Here is a 19,873-nt window from a genome sequence, read left to right as displayed (position 1 = left end):
TACCTGGCCGCTGACACACCACCCTCTTTATCTTATTTAGACACAAAACCGTCCTTAGAGGTAGAGGTCTTCGTTCCCATTTTTTGATAAATGGAAACTGAACCTCAAAAAGTTCACTGCTAGTGGAAACAATTTTTTTCCCCATTTTTAAAAGGCCACAACCACTAGGCAATGTGTATGAGAGCTGTTTATGCACGTGGGCATGTGGGTGAAACCGGTTCTGAGCGTGAAACTCAGTGTTCCCTGCTTTTCTCCCCCTCCCCAGGGTTTATCTGGTGAAATCTGAGAACCATGGACTAATCAAAAGAGTGACTCTGACTAGAACCCATAAGGAGCAGGGTGGGCGCTGTTCCCCCCTACCCAGACAGACTCTGCCTCCAGGGAAGACGAGATGCTAGGCCTGGAGGCGCCAGCTTCAGGATGCGCCTCGAGGGAGGAGGGCACGTGGCCAGGGGCACTCACCAAGGATGCGGATCTGTGTGATGGACCCGTGCAGGCCGAAGAGCATCCAGAGCGGCTGTGAGGCGTCCACGCACAGCTGCATGCCCGCCGCGACGCCGTTGTGGCTGAGGTGCAGCTCTCCGTCGGCGTTGACCACAAGGCCGAGGATGTCGCCGCTGTGCAGGGGCCCGGGCACGCGGCACACGGCCCAGAACTCCTTGCGGTCCACCAGGGCCTCGGGGCTGAAGGGCAGGTCGGCCGGCCTCAGCGTGCCAGGGTCGCACGTGGTGACACCTAAGGACAGCGCGCCGGGCCGCGCGCCGCTCGAGCGCGTGACCTTGACGAAGATAGTCTCGGCCACACGCACAGGCCGACTGGTGAAGACGAGCGCGCGCTCGTCGCGCCCGTGCTCCAGGCGCGCCACCGTCTGCTCGTCCAGGATGCGGACGTGCGCGCCGGCGCGCAGCGCGTGGAAGCGCAGGTCGCCGTCGAGCTGCGGGGGCAGAGCGCGGCTATGCTGCGAGTTGAGCGAGTTCTGCGGGATGGGGCAGCCGGCAGCTGGCGTGCCCTCGTCGCCGTCAGAGCCCGGCACGTTGAGGTCACACAAGCTCACGGAGAGGCGCGCTTCGTCCGCCTCGCGCCGCAGGGACGGCCGCCGGAGGGCGGTGAAGGAGCGCGGGCGCAGGCAGTCTGGGAGCACCAGCTCGCTGTCTGCGGGGGTAGGGGGACAGGGCGACCGTCAGGCGGGCCACAGCCCCGGGTCCCATCGCCTGTGAGTCTCCTCCCACTAGTCGTTAAAGCCGGCACTAGTAAGACAAATCTAGTTTCTAACGGCAAAGAAAATGCTCGGACATTTTACAGGGGCTTCCCTGGTAGCTCAGTGGTCAAGAATCCGCCTACCAATGCACAAGACACAGATTGGATCCCTGGGTCGGATCCCTGGAATGGAAAGGTACCCATGGGGAAGGAAATGGCAACCCACTCCAGTATTCTTGCCTGGAGAATCCCCATGGAAGAGGAACCTGGCGGGCTACAGTCCATGTGAGTTCTCAAAAGAGTCTGACACGACTTAGCCACTGAACAAGAACATCACACATTCTGCAGGACCTCAGACTACCTATCTGCTTAAGCAAAGGATCATCAGGCAGGAAAGACACCAAAACTAAAAACACGATTACTTCTAAATGGTACACTTATAAAAGTCGGATTAAAAAAAATGAACTCCTGGGACCTGGCTCTTTATCCTAGCAGCCAGGATAGCACCTGGCACTCAGAAGAAAGCAGTAAACACTTGCTGAATGCATGTTGATACTCTATGCCTCTGGGAGCCCAGAGGGAACCCTCCCCTCTAGAATACCTCTCTGCACAAATTGTCTCATCTTATAGCAAAAATTAGCTTTTGATATTGTTTCTACCAAAGGACGCTGAGGTGGAGACGCTAAGTGAATTTTTCCAAGCCCTCCTTTCAAAACCAACAACTGGAAAGCAAACCCTTTCTCTTTTTATTCATACACGTAATACAGACTGTATTTTGTTTAAAAAAAAAAAGACAGTTCAGCAAAGAGAAATGGGAATCTCCTGTCAGCCTGCCATCCAGAGGAAAATACTCTTAATATTTAGATGTGTGAGTTTCCAGCCTTTTTTGAATATATTTTAGTTCTCTTTTTAACACAAAAATTGAATCATACTATATAAACATCAGTAGTTTTAAACTTTAACTTTTACAGGTAACAAATCTCTTTGAAAATGTAACTTGTACCTATCTTCTCAGGAAAATGCACATTCTCCCTAAATTCTGTGGATAATTTCAGAGCATCCATGGCCATGGACTCCAGGTGAAGAACTCTGTTATACAAATTTCCTTTTCAAAACTAATTTTTCTATTTATCGTGTCCTGTATACCCTTTTACACTAATAACCATGTTTCTGAGACCGTAATTTCTTAATGGCTGGTTACGTCTGCTTTATGGAGTCCTATAATTTGTAATAAAAGTCATCAGGTGCAATGAATTACTGCTGCATTTCCTCCTTAAAGCATCCCACAGAGGTGTTCCCTTTGTACGGATAAAGCTCGGAGATGTTCTGTGACAACCAAGCTGCAGCTCCAGGGTTAAAGCGTGATCCACCCAACTCCTTATCCCACACCCTCCACTTTCAAGCCATATAGGTTTACCGGATCCTTTTCGTGGGAGGCCCCAAATTTGGCTGGGGCCACTGCTGGCCTTACCATGGACCAATCCCTTCTCAGGAGGCTTTTCTCTGAGCCTCCCCAAGGGAGAATCTGTGCTTTCTCTCCAGGAACTGAGTAAGGATGGTAGGGGTGCTCAGCATGAGAGCAAAGTTTGGAGGAACAGACTGGTAGGGATAGCGAAGCCAGAATTCAGCTCCAGCTGAATCTAGATTTGCTCTCTAATGCCTCCCTATCTTTGCTCTCCCCCAGCTCCTCTGCCCCATCCAGGAACAGTGTTGTTTGGGCCCCAGCAAGGAGAGGGTGCTGAGCCCTCCCCACAAGTCTCCTGCTTCTCTGGAGAAGCCTCTCGTCGAGGCCTGGCTGGTCGGGATTTCCCAGCATCGTGTTTAGTAAGGAGGAGGGAGCCAACCGGAAAATGTGATTATTCCAGGGAATTGACTCTGTGACAGCAATGGTGCAGAGAGGCTGGGGGGCTGCGGAGAGCCAGAGGCGAGGAGGGCAAGACATGGGAGACAATAGCAGGGGGCAGAGGAGGGCTGTGGGCCGACCTGGACCCCAGGCCACAGCCCTGCTCCCCTGACCCCTCAAGGACTCCAGGGACTGGCCCTTGGGGACTCCAAGAGGGTTGGGGACAGAGAAGAGAAGGGATGGAGAAGCAGGGTAAGGAGGCAAGAAGTGGCTCAGAGATGCCCAACCAGGGTTTACATGAACAAGGCTGTCATGGGGGCCACACATACACACCCCATGCTGCTCTTTCCACCCCACGCAACCCCCACACTCAGGACAATCAGGCCAGAGCCCATGGAGCTGGGCAGACCCTCAAAACAGACTCCTGAATGGGGCTGGATGTACGCTCTCCTGCTCTCTGCCCCCACAGGAGTCCTCTTCTGCCTGAATATGCCCACTCCCTCCCAGACAACTCAGGCCATTGCTGAGCTACTCTGTCTTTAAGAAAATGTTTCCTTCTCTTAAACTGAAATCTACCTCCCTAGTTGCTTTTTTGTTTGTTTGTTGAACTCTTAGGAAAAATTAGTTCATTGATCCTGTACCACACAAAATTTATTCAAATTACCTTCATTTGAGTGGTAAGATCATAACAAGAAAACAGGTTATCCTACAACAAACCTTACAAAATCCATCATAAAAGCTTTTTTTTTTTTTTTCATTATATTACCTATTGTCTTTTTTAGACTAGTATACTATGCAAAGCTACACCGATTAGTAGTTTGCCTATTCCCAAGTTTAGGAGAAATGCTTCCTTTTGACACTATCACGTACCCCATAGGAAAATAAATTCCCTTAACCTAACAATTGCCACCCAACTCACTCTGCAAGGCATCTTCCTTCAAATCCCTCCTCTCGTGTACACAAGATGTCATGCTAAAGCTTTAAATCCTGCAATTGTATTTACAGATCTACACTTAAAAATGAACACAAGAGCTACTACCACCACCACAACAAACACAAAATAACACTCTTAAAAAATTACAAACCAGCTAGATAATATTCTGGTAGTGTTTACAAATTAATTGCTATTTTTGTATGAAAGTACTAGATATTAAAAATGAGTAGACTGTGTATCAACCTAAATAAAATGATCGCTACCCACAAACGTGTACATATAAACACACCCGACACTGTCTGTCAGCTCATGTGCTGCTCTATATACAGTCTACTTTCCAGGGTGCGTTTGGTTATAACCTTCCTGTATTTATACCTACTACCTCTGGGGCTGCCTCTCAGCCCCACACTGAAGACAGCTCTCCTCAGGGAACACTCAGACTCCACACACACCTTCCCACCTCGTAGACAATGAACAGCTCCAGACTCAGTACACTCTCAGATACACTCTCACCAGCTTGACACAGTGTGGCCATCACACCTCTCCTAATAAGTACTCTCGCAACCTGAGAGTGTTTTAGGAGTTTTGGTAACCAAAATCCATAAACTGGTCAGCAAGATAGGAACACAGTCCAGTGCAAGACTCTGAAGTCATCAGTTTGGGTTCCCATCTGAGCTCTGTCATTTCCTGGCTGTATGACCTTGGATAAACAGCTTAAGCCCTCTGGGCCTCTCTTCTATAGTGGTGAAATCAGCATTTCCTTATTAGTATGAAATCTGAAATCCCGTTTGGAAGGGATGCTGTGAAGAAGATGGAGTGGGATGAAGCACTAGAGTGCCTGGCACAAGACGATCCCTAGGGTACTGTGAGCCTTTGCTACTGTCTCCATGCTGCCTGGCTCAGAAGGATATGCGTGGGCCCTGGAGTGATACAGGCCTGGGTTTAAATGTCTGACCCAGCACTTGGCTGGTGGCCTGTGGGTGAGCCACTTTCCTCCAGTCCCAGATCACTCACCTAGAGATCAGGGGTAATAATCCCTGCTTTGCGATATTGTTGAAGGGACCAGAGGTAGAGTGCGAAGCCCCCGGCACCTAGATACTTGATAATTTCTGTTATTTGCATTTGCTCAGGTTGAGTTTGTCAAAGTCAGGTCCACGTGCACCCAGGCGACTAACTCTTTGAACCTAGGACTTCGCATCAGTCATAAGCACCCGGGACAGAATCGCTGAATGACCTCACTGACTAAAGACCAGGAAGGAGAAGCTTCAAGTGGAGATTAGAGACAAAGGAAGAGAAAGAAGGAGAAACAGCGGGAAAAGAAAGAGGAGAAGGGGCAAGAAAGTGACTCCTTTGACCTTGCTTGAAATATCACAGGAGTTGGGAGAGGAGGGACAAGAGGTACTGGGAACCAGCTAAAAACAGAACCCCTGGGGCCACTGCCCAGCCCAAGTATGTCTCCTCTCCCATCCCCTCCACTCCTAGGGTCAGGAGCAGCTGCAAGCTGCCAGCAAGCTCCAAAATAACCATCCCATCAGTGTGCCCGTCTGCGCGAGGCCCTGAAATAGATGAAACCTGAGCTAGAGGAGTGGGTCAGGGCACCCTCTACAGAGGGGACAACAAAGGTCCTGGCAGAATGAGTCCACATCAAGTTGGGGGTCAGGGAAGGGGCCAGGCTCCCAAAGCTAGGGGAGAACACCATGGCCCCACCTCAGCCCAGGACTGCACCCTGGGGCACCGACGGCCGGCCTGCAACCTCCATCAGTGGATGACCCCATGTTTGAAGCAACGAGCTATTTAATCTGGGCCTGGGACATGCGGCTGCCTACTTGAGAGTTGTTTATGGTGGAGAGGTGGCACAGGGCCACAGGAGAAGCTGCAAAGCTGGCTCCCCTCTCGTGGCCCGTTTTGCAAGAAAGAACTTGTCCATCTTCAGCTCCTGCCTCGTCTGGCACCTGGTGCTGGCTTGGCAGATCCCCTGGGCCAGGGCAGAAAGAGCCAGGCCCTGCAAAGGGCAAGGAGGCCTGGGCTTCCCCTCTTAGGGAAGGCAGCCGGCATACCCACCCATTGAGCCCTGTGTGCCCAGCCCTGGACAGGGTTTAAGGAGAGACAGCCAGGACCCAGGCCCTGCGGAGCCAGGAGCCCTTGGGAGACTTGAAGCTTGGAGTCATGAAAATTCTCAGTATATCAGGTTAGATAAGACCTTAGAGGAGAATAAGGAAATCTGTTTATCTCTGCCAAGCTCTCACCCAGCCTTGGCTAGAACGCCCCTGGGGACGAGAAGCTCACCACTTCTCAAGGCTATCTATTCCCTGTCTTTGGACACCTGTGACTTAGAAAAAAACTCCTTTCATAGATGCAAGTGTCCCATACCCACTCCCTAGGGCCCACTCTGAGCCTTTTCTTCTTTAGAATAAATCTCCCTGTTAGGATAATGCTGTCCAACTGAGGCTAAGAACTTCTTTTTCAGGGTGAGTCAAAGATGGCATCTCAGAAGAAACAGGATTTGACCCAGGCCCTGAAGGACAAGAGCATTTGGACTGACAGAAGCAAGAGGCACTCGGGTGGGAAAACTGCATTAGCAGATGCCTGGGGAGAAAAGTGTGAGCAAAACCAGCAAGGAGAAAGGAAGGGAAAGGAGGGGGAGATGCCAGGCGGAGGGCATTCGGGCAGCTCTAGCCCAGAGATCTACACGCTGCCAGTCAGTGTGGGATGAGTGGGGCCTGGGCGCTGCAGCAGAGGCTCCTTGGAAGCGGGCCAGCCATCGGTCCAAGTCTTGTTTGTTTAGACTCTCACATCCACAGCACTGGATAATCTTTAACCACGGGTCAGCCTGCGGCCACCCAGCCGGCTGGCGGACCTCTGCTGGCCCGTTTGGAAGGCGCACCAACCCATTAACTGTGTCCATAAACATCCTCCTGCTGGTTCGCAGCTGGCACGGGGCAGGGGAAGGAGCCGGGAGGGTGGGTGCATGGCTGGGATGGGCAAAGAGTTCCTCCACCCTTCTGGGAAGTGCCCTGAGACCCACACCTCCACCCTCTCCATATAAACCCACACCACCTCCACCCTCTCCATATAAACCCAACCACAAGAAAGTTGGGAAAAACAAACACACTTCTGAGGCTCATGGAACAAAGGGCAGAATGTTCCAGAAGCCCTCAGAGTCATAGATTTTTAGATTTACAGAATCTTCAAGCCACGGGATCTTAGATGGATAGATCCCCAGAATCATCTGGTCTGGTGGGTCTCAAACTTTTATTTTTCCCCCAAGCAATAGAATCGTTCATCCAAAGGAACAGAAAATTCTGGTTGATGTCTAGGAGGTGACCACAGAGCTCGGCCACTCAGCCACCGCAGAGATGCCTCTGTGGAACCCCAGTGCTCCAAGGGACCCAGCTGGAGAACCACAGGCCTTAACCCAAGAAATAATTTAGATTGCGTGGTTTGACTTTTATCCAGACACAGGCACTTGCCCCCCTCTCAATGAGAGGACAGGTTGGGGATTGTCTACTTTGGTGGTGTTTTTAAATTAGATATTCCTTTTTAACCTAAAAACAACAGCCCTTCCCATTTGTATAAACACTTTTATGTATCCGGAAGCCTCACAGACTATCTGTAAGGTAAATGGTGCATGTACAATTATGTCCAAATAACAGAAGAGGTGGGCAAGGCACAGAGATGCTGAGAGACATGCCCGAAGTCAGTGAGCGGCCAAGTGGAGTCTTAATTCAGTCGGGCCTCCTGTTTCTCAAATGAGGGCTTCATCCCCAGTTCGTCGCCAAGACCCTAGCTCCTCCCCTCCTGGGGCCACCAGGCCTCTCCAAGTTCCCCAGAACTGTATCTTGGGCCAAAGAGGTACTAGATGGGGACACACAAAACTGCCATTTCTGGACATTAGAAACAGCCTGCTATTGGCAATTACATGTGCTTGCACTTTATGAAGGTTCATTCTGGTAGAAAACTAGAGCACACTGTGAATGACGGGATCAAACAAGGTCCTCAAAAGACTTCAGGGAACTACAAGGCAGGCAGACCCACTGTCACCACTAAACAGGACGCTGGGTACCCACCACCCATCTTGGTCTCTTCCAGGGCCTTTGGTGGCCTATCTGTGTCCAACACATGTGGCTGATCCCTGATGCCTTGAGCTCTTGTAAGTTCTATTCTGGAAGACATAGGGGGCCCAAATCCCCACCCCTGGGGGGCATCTAGACATAATAGGGAGACCAGAGAGATTCCTGTTTACAGAGCCTGGGGAGTAATGTAGCCCATGCTTCTGAGCTCAAGCGCCAGCTCTACTAAGTGGTGTGACCATGGACAAGTTGTCAGACTTCTCTGAGCCTCAGTTTCCTTACCTGCAAAATAGGCACAATAATAACTTTCTTTAAAATGTAATCAAAGACGATCTCTACTGTATTCTTAAAGAGCGGGACAAACACATGATACAGAACCCCTGTTGTGGAGTAGACCTCCACTCGCTTCAGGAAGAGGGAGAGTCAGGAAGAACAGAGTAGTCAGGGGAGACTTCCTAGTGGAGGGGAGGGTTTGGTACGGGGCCTTGATATAATTGGCAGAATTCGAGGTGAGTCAAAAAGAAGCACTGGAAGAGTGTGAAGCAGAAGGAATAGCAAGATTTTTTTTTTTTAACTAAGATGAAACGAAAACCATCAAAGGGAAAGACACCAAGATCAGCATCCTCATCTCTTCATCCCGAGGGCTTGGCTTGGGCCCCTTGAGCTAATATTTGCCTCTCGGCCCCTGGCAGCCACAGCTGAAGGTAAATATTAGTTTAGCCTGGGAAGTGGAAACCCCAGGTGGCAGTGTGGTCCTCAGCCGGCCAGGATGCCTCACGCTCTGTACCACAAGCTGGGCACAGCCAGGATAAGGACCCGACCCCTGGCCTTATCTATAGAGAGGTCCAGGCCTCTCACTGCTGGGCAGCCAGGCTGGCCCACCACCCCAGAAACTGGCACAGCAGCAGCCTGGCCCCCAGAAAGCGACCCTGAGAGTCTCCAAACATCCTTCTCCTCAGTAGGCAGATGGGGTCTTTTTCCAAGACCTGAAATGACATCATGAGTCCTTGGGAGTCCCCCCATACCCTAACCCTAACCCATACCCATGGCCTCTTAACAGCCTCCTAGGCTCAGCCATACACATCGTGAGTGAGCAATAAGTCTTCTTACACTGACCTTGGGCCCAGATCAGCTGGAAAGTCTGAATTGTGGGCCCAACCTGGCTTCTGACTAGGGACAATTGGGGTAGGCTCCTTCCCATCTCTGGGCCACATTTCCTCTTACTGAAAAACCTGACAGTAAGAACTGCCGGAAACTCAACTCTCTTGCTGAGTGTCCCCTGTGATACACACACATATCCGCACCTGTGCACACCCACTCTCCTCAAGTCCACAAGCCATCCACAGCCTCCCCACCTAACCCCCTTCCCTGAAGGATCTTTTCCCCAACTGAGTGCCAGTTCCCCATCTCTGTGCCCATGCACACCCCTCCTGTCTGGCGTACACTGTTCCTCCTCAAGAGGTCCATTCTTCCCACCTCCTCTAGTTCCTGACTTAAAACTCACCTCCTACAGGAAGTCCTTCTGGATTGCTCCCCAGATGCACCCCCATAGTTTTATTCTTCAGCCACACTTTTATGCAGTATTGGATTTAGGTCACTTCAGAGCAGTCATATGGTATGTCCCCCAGTGTAAAAACTCTTTCAGGTGAGGGGCTGGGTTTCCAGTTCTAGTGTCCCCTCTGACCACTGCACAGCACCTAGGCTGCAGGAGCATCCTATAAGTGGAATCCGGGCTCACCAGCTTTTGGCCAGGACCCACAGCTACTCTTCCTGAGTCAACACATCTGAGAGGCGCAGGGAGACCTTGAAAACTGGTTTAGGAACTTATCTCTCCAAGTATTAATCACCCCATAAAACTTGTGTTTATTTAGTTGCTGGCAGGTCCTTCTTCCAGGAGGTAGGAAGCTGTTATTCTTGGAGATACCAGCCAGGGCTTGGGCCAGGGCACCCGGAGGGAAGAGGGTGATCTGCTGTGAACTCCAGCATAACAGGGAGCCTGGAAGACCTGAAGCAGCTCTGCTGGGGCCATGGCCTGGGCAGCGGGGAGCCCAGGTGATGTTTAGGGCTGCGGGGGGTAGGGATGGGGCCCCCACTTGGCGGTGTCAACCAGGGAAAGACACCAGCCCTTGCCTCCACCCTTTTGGGGAAGATGGCCAATCTGCCCATGGCCTGCCTTGCAGGCCTACTCTGTGCCCTGGACCCCAGGATGTCTCTAGCCTGAGGAGCAGACACTGGCCAGGCGGGGTTCGAAGGGCTTTGCCTCAGGTTCCAGACAGGTGGGGGCAGGCAGATAGGGCTGGCAGGTAATCTCTAAAGATGAGACACTGATCTAGGGGACAAAGATGAGAACAGGAAAGATAGGCCCGTCTTCAGAGCCACCAAGACAGGGAGTGACTTCTTCAGAGGAGAAACTCAGCGGAGGAGGGAGACAAGGGGAAGCAGAGGAGCCAGGGGGATCTAGGTGGAAGGAGGAGGCCCAGAAAGACACGGATGCAGTGATGTGGCAGAGAGGAGGGAGTGGGAGATGGGCGGATGGGAGCAGAGGGAAGAGGGCGGGGAGGGAAGTAGACCCTGAGACCACACGGGCAGTGGGCATGTCCCGGGGGCAGGGGTGTGGGATGCAGGCACAGAGCAGCAGGCCCACCTCCGAAGATAACCTGGATGGGTCTCTCTCACTCTCTCTCTCTCTCTGTTTTTTTAACAAAAAAAATCAATTTAGGAAGAACAAAATGAGGACATATTTTAATCTGCTAATTCATTTTAGGGGCCATAATCAGTGTTTAAAAATGCCCAGGGATTATGGTGATTTACAGCTGTGACGGGAATCAGCTAGGGCTTTGGCCTTACAGGGTGTACAGAAAGGAGCCTGACGGGAAATTCAAATGCAACTGAAATTACTGCGTGAAAACCTATTTATAGTCAAAGAGGCCAGGTCAGTGCCTGGGCTCTGCCCTGGGTGCGGCCCTTCAGGATCGCTCTTCAGGCCTCTCCCTCAGCCCTGCAGATTAGGAAGCCTCATCTCACCTGGTGTGTCCGTTTTGTCCTCACCCTTGCAGAGCTGTAGGCCCAGCCTAGGCCTCCTCCACCAAGAAGCCCTCCTGAACTCCACCTGTCCTCACTAATTTCATCCTCCGCTGACTTCCTGCTGAAACCCCCCAGTGGGTAATGTGAAATGTACCGCTTTGGGCACCAGAATACCCAGTTCAAGTCTCCGCTCTGCCACATCCCTACACACACAAGCCAGGCCTTCCATAGCCCTCAATTTTCTCCCTGCCAAATGGGGATAATAATCACTCCCTCCAGGGCCAGGGGCTGAAAGGGTGAATAAGGTAACTGGAAGGAACCATCTGGGCAGACGGACGAGATCCTGCGACCACAGCATCCAGCGATTTACTGTCCTCGCTTGGGCTCTGCCTGGATCGTGTCTGGAGTTGTGTTTGCTTTGTTTCCCAGTGAGCCTGGGGCTGTCTGTGAGCAGGGCTGGGTCTCCCTCAGCCACCCCTCAACCCTTTCCTTCATCTAACAAGTCACCATCTATCCCCCACTTTCCCCTCCTCACTCTGCAAATATCCTCAGCATGCTCCACACACCAGGCCCAAGATTCCACTCCGGAGAGGAACCTGGTGGGTAAGGCATGGATCCCTCCCTCTCAGAGAAGGGTTTACTCATTTGTTTTTACTTTCATCATCTTTTTTTTTCCCCCCACTATAAACTGACTAGAAGAGAAAAGCTTCAGTTTCTAGGCTCTGAAGTCAGAAAGGACAAAAAAAAAAAAAAACATTTTCCCACCACCTCCATGGCAGCTTTCTCTGCAGGCAGAGAGATGGTAAAGGGAGGGGAGGTGACAAGAGCAAGTGTTGGCTGAGCATTGACTTGGTACCCAGGACTAGGCTGGACACATTACTCACAGCCTCTTTAATTGGGTTTCATCTTCCTACTGACCCATTGTACAGATGGGAAAGCTGAGGTTCATCCAGGCTCCTCCTGGGTTGGCCTGTGCCCAGTCTGTGCACACAGGCACACACATGCTTGCCGGCACACACTCAAGTCCAGTGGGAGTCCAGTGACCTGGATTCTCAGTCCTCAGCCACCAACTTGCTGTGAGACTCAAGGAAGTCTAAGACTCGGAGGCCCCTTCCAGCCCTGGCATTTGGGGGTCTGCAGGTGCCCTCGCCAGGAAGCCTGGTACTTTAGCAACCCCAGGATAGCCTCTAATGCTCCTCCTCCTGGATCGCCCACAGGATGCCTGCCCTCTCACTGCCCTGAAGCCTTAGTCACACTGCGGGCCCGGGAGCAGCCAGAAGAGTCTTGGCCCCCCAAGTGCCTTCTGCTCTCCCCCACTACCCCTTCCACCCCCATCCATGCAAAGAGCACTAAGGTAGGGTTGGACCTGCTGGAAGGCTGCAGAGCCCAGGGCCGGGGCTCACTCGGGACAGAGTGCTGGTTCTACAGCTCACCTGCAGCACTTCCTAGGGATGAAGACAACCTCCCTGAGCTTGAGACGCACCTCCATGGGCCCAGCGATGGGGTCAGCCTCCCAGAGTTGTTAGCAGAATGGCACTAACAAAGTGCCTGGCACACAGTAAGTACTCTGTATACTGTAGTAGTCATGATGCTTAATGTTAATTACTTCCTGGATCGGGGCGGGGGGTGTCTTCGAGGCAGCCATATATGATTATGAAGCTCAAAGGCACAACCTGTGGGGCCACAGAGAGCAGAGACCTCACCAAGCTCCAACGGCCACAGCCGCAGGCCAGAAGGCAGGGATGCTCTGCAGTTCCAAGGCTCCCACTCGGCCCCAGGACTGCTGCCAGTGTGGGGGGTGGCCCCATACCTGATGGAACCAGTCTGACCACAGCCCCTGGAGGTGTGCCCTGCGTCTGAGGGGCCGGAGGGAGAAGGCACTCACCCAGCAGCTGGACGCCTCGAGTGAGGCCGTAGACATCCACCAGGGCCCACAGCGGGTCGGCCGTGCGGACCCCGTTGAAGAAGAGCATGGCGGCCGAGTCATTGATGCGGTAGAAGACACGGCCCTTCTTGTCCACCCAGAAGGCGATGATGTTGCCCTCATTGGCAAACTCCTCAGGCAGCGCCTTGGCCCAGAAGCCGCTCTGGGACACCAGGTCGGGGCAGGCGTACTTGGGCAGCGAGTCGGGGTGGATGCGGGACGGGTCCTTGCTGGTGAAGCCCAGCCGCAGCGCCCCACTCCAGCAGCACTGCTTCTTGGTGATCTGGGGGCAGGGGTGTGGCCTCAGACCCCCAGCCCAGCCTCCCCGCCCCGGCCATCAGCGAGCCCAAGGGAAAGGAACGGCACCCTTCTCTGCAGACCACCCCCAGGCAGACTCCCATGGGACGTAACCCTGCCCAGCTCACCCACAACTGGGGCTCCTCTCCTTCCCCCAGGAGCCCTCACCTCCTCCCCACCAACTACCCTTATCCTTCTCCCATCACCTCCCCATGGCCACTCCCCTTTCTATTTCCTTGTCACACAGGGAAGGTTAAGAAAAGGGTAAGGAGAGAGAGGAGAGATTAGGAAGAGCTGAAGTGGCAGCAGAGAGGAAAGAGAAGGGGCAAGGAGGGTGACGGCCATAAGCAGAAGTGGGGAAGTCCAGAGGCCCCAGGCAGTGCAGCCACAGGAGCAGGGAAAGACGCCCCACCTTCAGCCTGACTTGCTCATAGATGAGGACCGGGCGGTTACTGAAGGTGATGGCGTTGCAGAAGCTGGCCTGCCTCTTGACGGCCTTGTGGCTGAGGTCCATGAGGATCTGGGAGCCCTTGGTGTGGGGGTGGAAGAGCAGCGGCGTGGCCGGGAGCCCCCCGCCGGGCAGCACCGGCGGGCAGTGCTTCTGCTTGTGGTGGCATCGGTGAGAGGGGACAGGGCAGGGGCCCCCAGTGGAGTCTGCAAAGGAACGAGCCACAGCGTTAGAGAATCTGACAGTCCAAGAGCTGGACCAAGGTCCCCTAGGGAAGGGCAGAGGGCCGGGGTATAAGAGAAATCACCACTGCCCAGGACTTCCACCACCACCGCCCCTCACCACCACCGCCACCTCTTGCCACTATCCTTCTGATACCATCCACTGCATTTCCCACTCCACCACCTACCACTGTTTGTTATCCACCACCATCTGTGCCCACCCTTCACCTGTCACCTCTCACCACCACCATCTACTCCAACCCTCCACCCACCTCCCACCATCATCTCCCACCATCATATACTCCCACCCTTCACCTGTCACCTCTCACCACCACCAGCTACCCCCACCTACCCATCACCTCCCACCATTTACTCCCACCCTTCACCCATCACCTCTCACCACCACCAGCTACCTCCACCCTTTACCCATCACCTCCACCACCACCAGCTACCTCTACCCTTCACCCATCACTTCCCACCACCATCATCTACCCTCATGTGTCACCCACAACCACAAGTTAACATCTACTGCTCCTCATTGGAATTTATGACCATTTACTTTCAACCTCCACCATATGGTAAGCAATCATTTGCAACCAACATCTACCACCATTCACTGTCATTCACTCCCAACGCCATTTATTTTATTCAACAAATATTCATTATGTATCTGCTGAATGCCAAGCCCTGTCCTAGGCACTGAAGATAAGGCATGAAACATACATGGATTCTGTCCTCAAGATGCCAACAGTCCAAGGAGGGAGTTAAGACATGGACAGAAATTGCAATACAAATGGCAGACAGTGAGAAGCACAAAAGGATGTACAGATAAGTCACTTCCCAGGAAGGCTTCTTGGAGGAGAGGAGGAGGAGGAGAAGGCACTGGAGCTGAACTGACAAAGCTGGGCTGCAGTCAACACGTGACCATGGGGCTGCCATTGGAGACCAGGAAGGTGGGTGGGTGGGGCAGCCTCTGCAGGACCATGCCCATCTCTTCCCTCCTTCAGGGCCACCTCCCCCCACCCAGGCTGCCTTCCTGCTTTACACCACCCACGCCCACAACACCGTGGACACAGGCAGGCCTCTTCACCCAGGCTTCCAAGGAACTCGGAGCTGCCTCAAGCACCCCGGCCTGTGCTTCCTTCCATTAACAGAGCTGGGTTTGGAAGGTACCATACAAACATGTGAGGTTGGCACCCAGGAGACAGGGCAAAGAGAGGAAAGAACACGGGATGTGGTGCCAGGTAGCTCGTGTCTGTCACTAACTGGCACGTGACCCTGGGGAAGTCACTTTCCTCTCTGGCACAATGCCATGTGTTAGGTTGTGTCTGACTGTGTGACCCCATGGACTGCAGCCCTCCAGGCTCCTCTGTCCATAGCATTCTCCAGGCAAGAATACTGGAGTGGGTTACCATTTCCTCCTCCAGGGGATCTTCCTGATCCAGGGACTGAACCTAGGTCTCCCGCGTCTCCTGCATCACAGGTGGATTCTTTACCTGCTGAGCCATTGGGGAAGCTCCTTCGACACAATAAGTGGCCTCCACTCTGTGGCTCTGAGACACGTGTCAGCAGCCCTGGCAGCACTAATGCACAAGTCCTGGCAGCTGGGGGCTCGGGCAGGAGGGTCATTTCTTCCCCAAGACCTGTGTCTCATCCATCAGGAAGGACAGCTCCTGCCTGTCGTCTTGAGAAGAGGCACAGGGGATGCGGAAGATGGGGGTGACATAATGTGACCAAGGCCTTCCAGGATGTTTCAAAATTGGTCCCTCTAAGGCAGGAATTTAATAATAAAGTTTGGTTATCCAAGAGGCCTTCCCCTCCCTAAAGGGAAAGGAGGGGTTTCCAGGAAGGGGATGGAATGAGGTGGGAGAGAAGGAGGGAAGAGTCCCAGGAGGCGGAAAGGCCCAGACTTTGGTCCAGTGTTTGCTCTGGTTTGCATCACTTTGCATCTTTGCTTCCCCCTTTCTCCTTCCCAGAGGGCCCCAAACACCAGGATCCACCGTCCAGAACCAGCCAGATACCCTGAACATCAGCCTCCTAGCTTCTATGGTGTAGCTTCCTGCATGCCAGGCCCACGAGGTGGGCACCTTACAAGGCGGGGCTCACCTTGCTCTAAGGAATCCAGAACGGTGCTCAAGGGCTTAGAAAGCCACCAAGTGGTGAAAGCTGGAATTACTCAGAGGAGACCCTGCCCGTCTGAGAAGGCCCCCAGAAAAGCTGAGTGACCCTTGAAGAGGGTAGAGCAAGGTAGGTCATTCCACAGAAAGGGACAGTTGAGGTGAGAGCAAAGGGTGGCACTTAATACAGTTGCCCCATCTAGAAGAGGTACCCCCTGGGCTCAGTCCAGCCTCAGACACAGCTTGACTCTTGCTTTCAAAAAAACTGCTGGTGAAAAGTAACATCACACACCGTTCAGGGCTGTATACATAGGCAGAAATGAAAACATAAAAAAAAGAAATACCTGCTGGGTGAATGGTAACAAATGTAGTCCATCTATAAACAGAATACTACTCAGCAGTGAAAAAAGAATGAACTACTGATAGGAGCCTCAACATGGATGAATTACAAAATCATCACACTGAGTGAAGCCGGTTTTTTTTTCAAATTTGGATATAGACCATGGAGCAATGGCAGGGCCTCCACTCCTTTCAAAACTCTTCCTCCACTCCTCCCACCCTCCCCCACAGGGTACTAAGTCTTCAAAACACAAACTAAGCTAGAGTGATAACAAGCAGATTGGCGGGTGCATGCGGAAGGTGGGAGGAGGGGGAAACACCAAGGAATGCAAGGGGATACTTGGGGTGACAGCGACAGGTGTGTTCACCCTCTTGTTGTGGAAACGGTTCCAGGGGTGTGTGCATGTGTCAAAACGTACCCAGTCATATACTTTAATCCCCCCTGGTCTAGTGTGTATCAACTAAGTTTCAACAGAGCAGTTTTTAAAGATGCCCAGCCCAGCAGCTGCTGAGAATCTCTTCTATGAGGTCCCCGCTACGGCCTCCACTCAGAATCCATGGACCAACGGCAGGGCCTCAACTTCCTTCAAGACACTCCCCACGTATCCTAGTTGGGATCCTGGGGCCCTGGGTAAAGATCTAGGAAACATTGGCTCAGAGAAAAGACAATGAGGACTCCCAGGGACTGAACACCCAGGCCCTTGAAAGGGCCATTCCCAGGGCCTCCCATCCACAGGGAGGGCAGTGGGTGGGCGAGGGCAGCCCAGGGCCAGCCTCCCTAGCTGACAGCTGAGCAGATGGAGAATGGGGAGACCCTGGTCCCTGGGGGCACAGTGTGCATCCAGACATGTGACCTCAAAAAAGCACACACACATCTGTGAGCATATGAGGGTAACCCAGACCCTAGGAGACTTAGGAAGGAGAGAGACTTTTCTCTCTCCCCACGCACACATTTATACATGACTACTCATGTACACATGGATGTGCGAGACAGTACACATGTCTTCTGCACATGGGCCATCCATCTAATAATAATAGCAGTCATTCATCACATGCTAACACGTGCTAGGCTCTGAACTGCGAGTTTCACACATACTTAACTGGTTTCACCCTCACAGCAAAATGATGAGGTAGGAGAGACAGTACAAGCCCATTTTCCTGATGAGGAATCAGCCTCTGAGGGATTGAGCGGTTTGCCCAAAGTCATAAAGCCAGCAGGATGGGGTTCTTGGAGCCAAACTCAGACAATCTGACTGCAGGGCCCAGGTCTTACTACTCGGCATTTACAGCCAAGAAAGCAAGGGTTTGAATACATTTTTTTTAATGCACTTTAAAATATGGTCACGACTGATGAAACCTGAAAAAATATTCACCTGGGTCAAACCTAAAATGATCTCATGTGGCACACAGGGGGATACCTGGCCTTCTATTATCTTGCCTCTTCTGCAGTACATGTGTGCACGCCACCAGAACACAGAGACGCAAACCGTTTCCATACGTGGCCCTCATCCATCACTGCTAGGATGCAAAATGGAACAGCCAGTGTGGAAGATGGCTTGGCAGTTCCTTATGAGTTAAACGCCGATCATATAACCCAGCAATCGCATTCACAGGCACTTACCCAAGAGAAATGAAACATCTGCACAGTGACCTGTACACAAATGTACCGCAGCTTTATTCATAATAACCCCATGCTGGTAATAGCTTAAATGCCCTCCAACTGGTGAATGGATAAATCAAACATGGTACACCCACACAATCAATACAACTCTGCAATAAAAAGGAACAGCACTATGATACAACAAGCAGGAACAAAGGGATCCCCTGGAGAAGGAAATGGCAACCCACTCCAGCATTCTTGCCTGGAGGATTCCACAGACAGAGGAGCCTGGCAGGCTACAGTCCAAAGGGTCCCAAAGAGTTAAGACGCGGCTGAGCAACTCACACTTTCACTTTCACAGCTTTGACGCCAAGGGCCACAGGGGCAGCTGAGGGCAGGGCTTCTCCCCAGTGCATTTCGACATACAGTATGACCCCTTAAAACCCCCATTCCATGGATGAGCTGCCAATCAGACTGGTTAATCAACTTGTTTGAAGTCACACAGCAATAAAGTGGCAGAGCTGGGACATGAACCCCAATCTCCCAATGTCATGTTTGGGGTCCTTTACCCTACTCAGTGGCTGACACTAGAGATCACTTTCCCCGTGAGCCCAAGATGGCAGGCGTAGTGCTGAAAGGCTGTGTGGAGGAAGTGTTGGTCAGGTCCAGTCAGGGGAGCAGCCACAGCAAAAGGTGTGAAGATGCCAGGAGGCCTATGAGCTGCACAACTGCTCCCCCAGTGACCAGTGGTCCTGGGTGGAGCCCCAGTCTCGCCATCTGCTCCCAGGCAGGCTCCCCTTCGTGACAGGTTTACAAGCTTCTAGGGAGTCATAGTGGGAGCACCCCCTCAGGCCAAGCTGGTGCTGACACAATGGAAACTCTGCCCGCCCCACCCCAGCCCATTCCTCCTGGGCATTTATGAGCTGCCAGAAACAAGCCTGGCCAGCCCTCTGGGTGACCCTCGGTCAGCTCCAGACCACATTCCTGCCTCTTGGTGGGCTCCAAGCCGGGGATGCCCAGACCCAGTGTAGTCTCCGGAGTGACCTCCCCACTGCCCCCACCCATACCCTGCCCCAGGACCATCCTGGCAGAGCCCTGGGTACCTAGGCTGCACTGAGCTGGGCTGCCAAGGAGAAACCGGGAGGAGAGGTTGAATGTTGGCTCAATACTTATGACAGTAACCAACCTCTGTGTGTGTGGCTTAACAGGCAGTGTCTTCATGACACTCCCAATGACACAGGTCCTCAGAAGTGAAGCTATTCACCAAGGTCACCCAGCTGGAGTGAAGAGCCCAAATCCGAACCCAGGCCTGCTGCCTCCAAACCCAGCTCTGAGACCTCATTTTTCTCATCTGTAAAATGGTGACCACAGCAGACCTCCATGGCATTCTTACAAGAATTAAAGAGATGCTATATTTACCAGCAATCCCACTCCAGGGCATATATCCAGAGCAAACCATAATTCGAAAAGATACATGTACCCCAAGGTTCATTACAGCACTTTTTACAATATCCAAGACATGGACATAACCTAAATGTCCATCAACAGATGAATAGATAAAGATGTGGCACATATATACAATGGAATATTACTTAGCCATAAAAAAGAAGGAAATAATGTCATTTGCAGCAACATGGATGGATCTAGAGATTGTTATACTAAGTGAGGTAGGTCAGACAGAGACATACAAATAACATATGATATCACTTACATGTGGAGTCCAATTTTTAAAATTATACAAATGAACTTACCAAAAAATTAATCTGCAAAAAAATTCATTACTAAAAAAAAATGAATTTACAAAACACAAACAGATTCACAGACTTAGAAAATGTACTTAAGGTTTCCAGGGTAGAAGG

General features: G+C 52.1%; 1 protein-coding gene across 3 annotated transcripts in view; it reads right to left on the bottom strand.

Moving 5' to 3' along the window:
* The window catches only part of NEURL1 (neuralized E3 ubiquitin protein ligase 1), a 74,620-nt gene that overhangs the window by 4,974 nt on the left and 49,773 nt on the right, over positions 1-19,873 (bottom strand). For all 3 annotated transcript variants that reach the window (XM_005225497.5, NM_001192253.3, XM_005225496.5), the window contains 3 exons: positions 13,702-13,943; positions 12,954-13,275; positions 463-1,152 (listed from right to left, as the gene is read on the bottom strand). In XM_005225497.5, coding sequence (XP_005225554.1) covers positions 463-1,152; positions 12,954-13,275; positions 13,702-13,943 — 1,254 coding nt within the window. The remainder of the gene's footprint in view (positions 1-462; positions 1,153-12,953; positions 13,276-13,701; positions 13,944-19,873) is intronic.

The sequence above is a fragment of the Bos taurus genome, chromosome 26 (assembly GCF_002263795.3).
Source record: "Bos taurus isolate L1 Dominette 01449 registration number 42190680 breed Hereford chromosome 26, ARS-UCD2.0, whole genome shotgun sequence".
Classification (NCBI taxonomy): Eukaryota; Metazoa; Chordata; class Mammalia; order Artiodactyla; family Bovidae; genus Bos; species Bos taurus.
The sequence above is the reverse complement of the archived record's forward strand: the minus strand, read 5'-3'. Positions and strand labels throughout refer to the sequence as shown.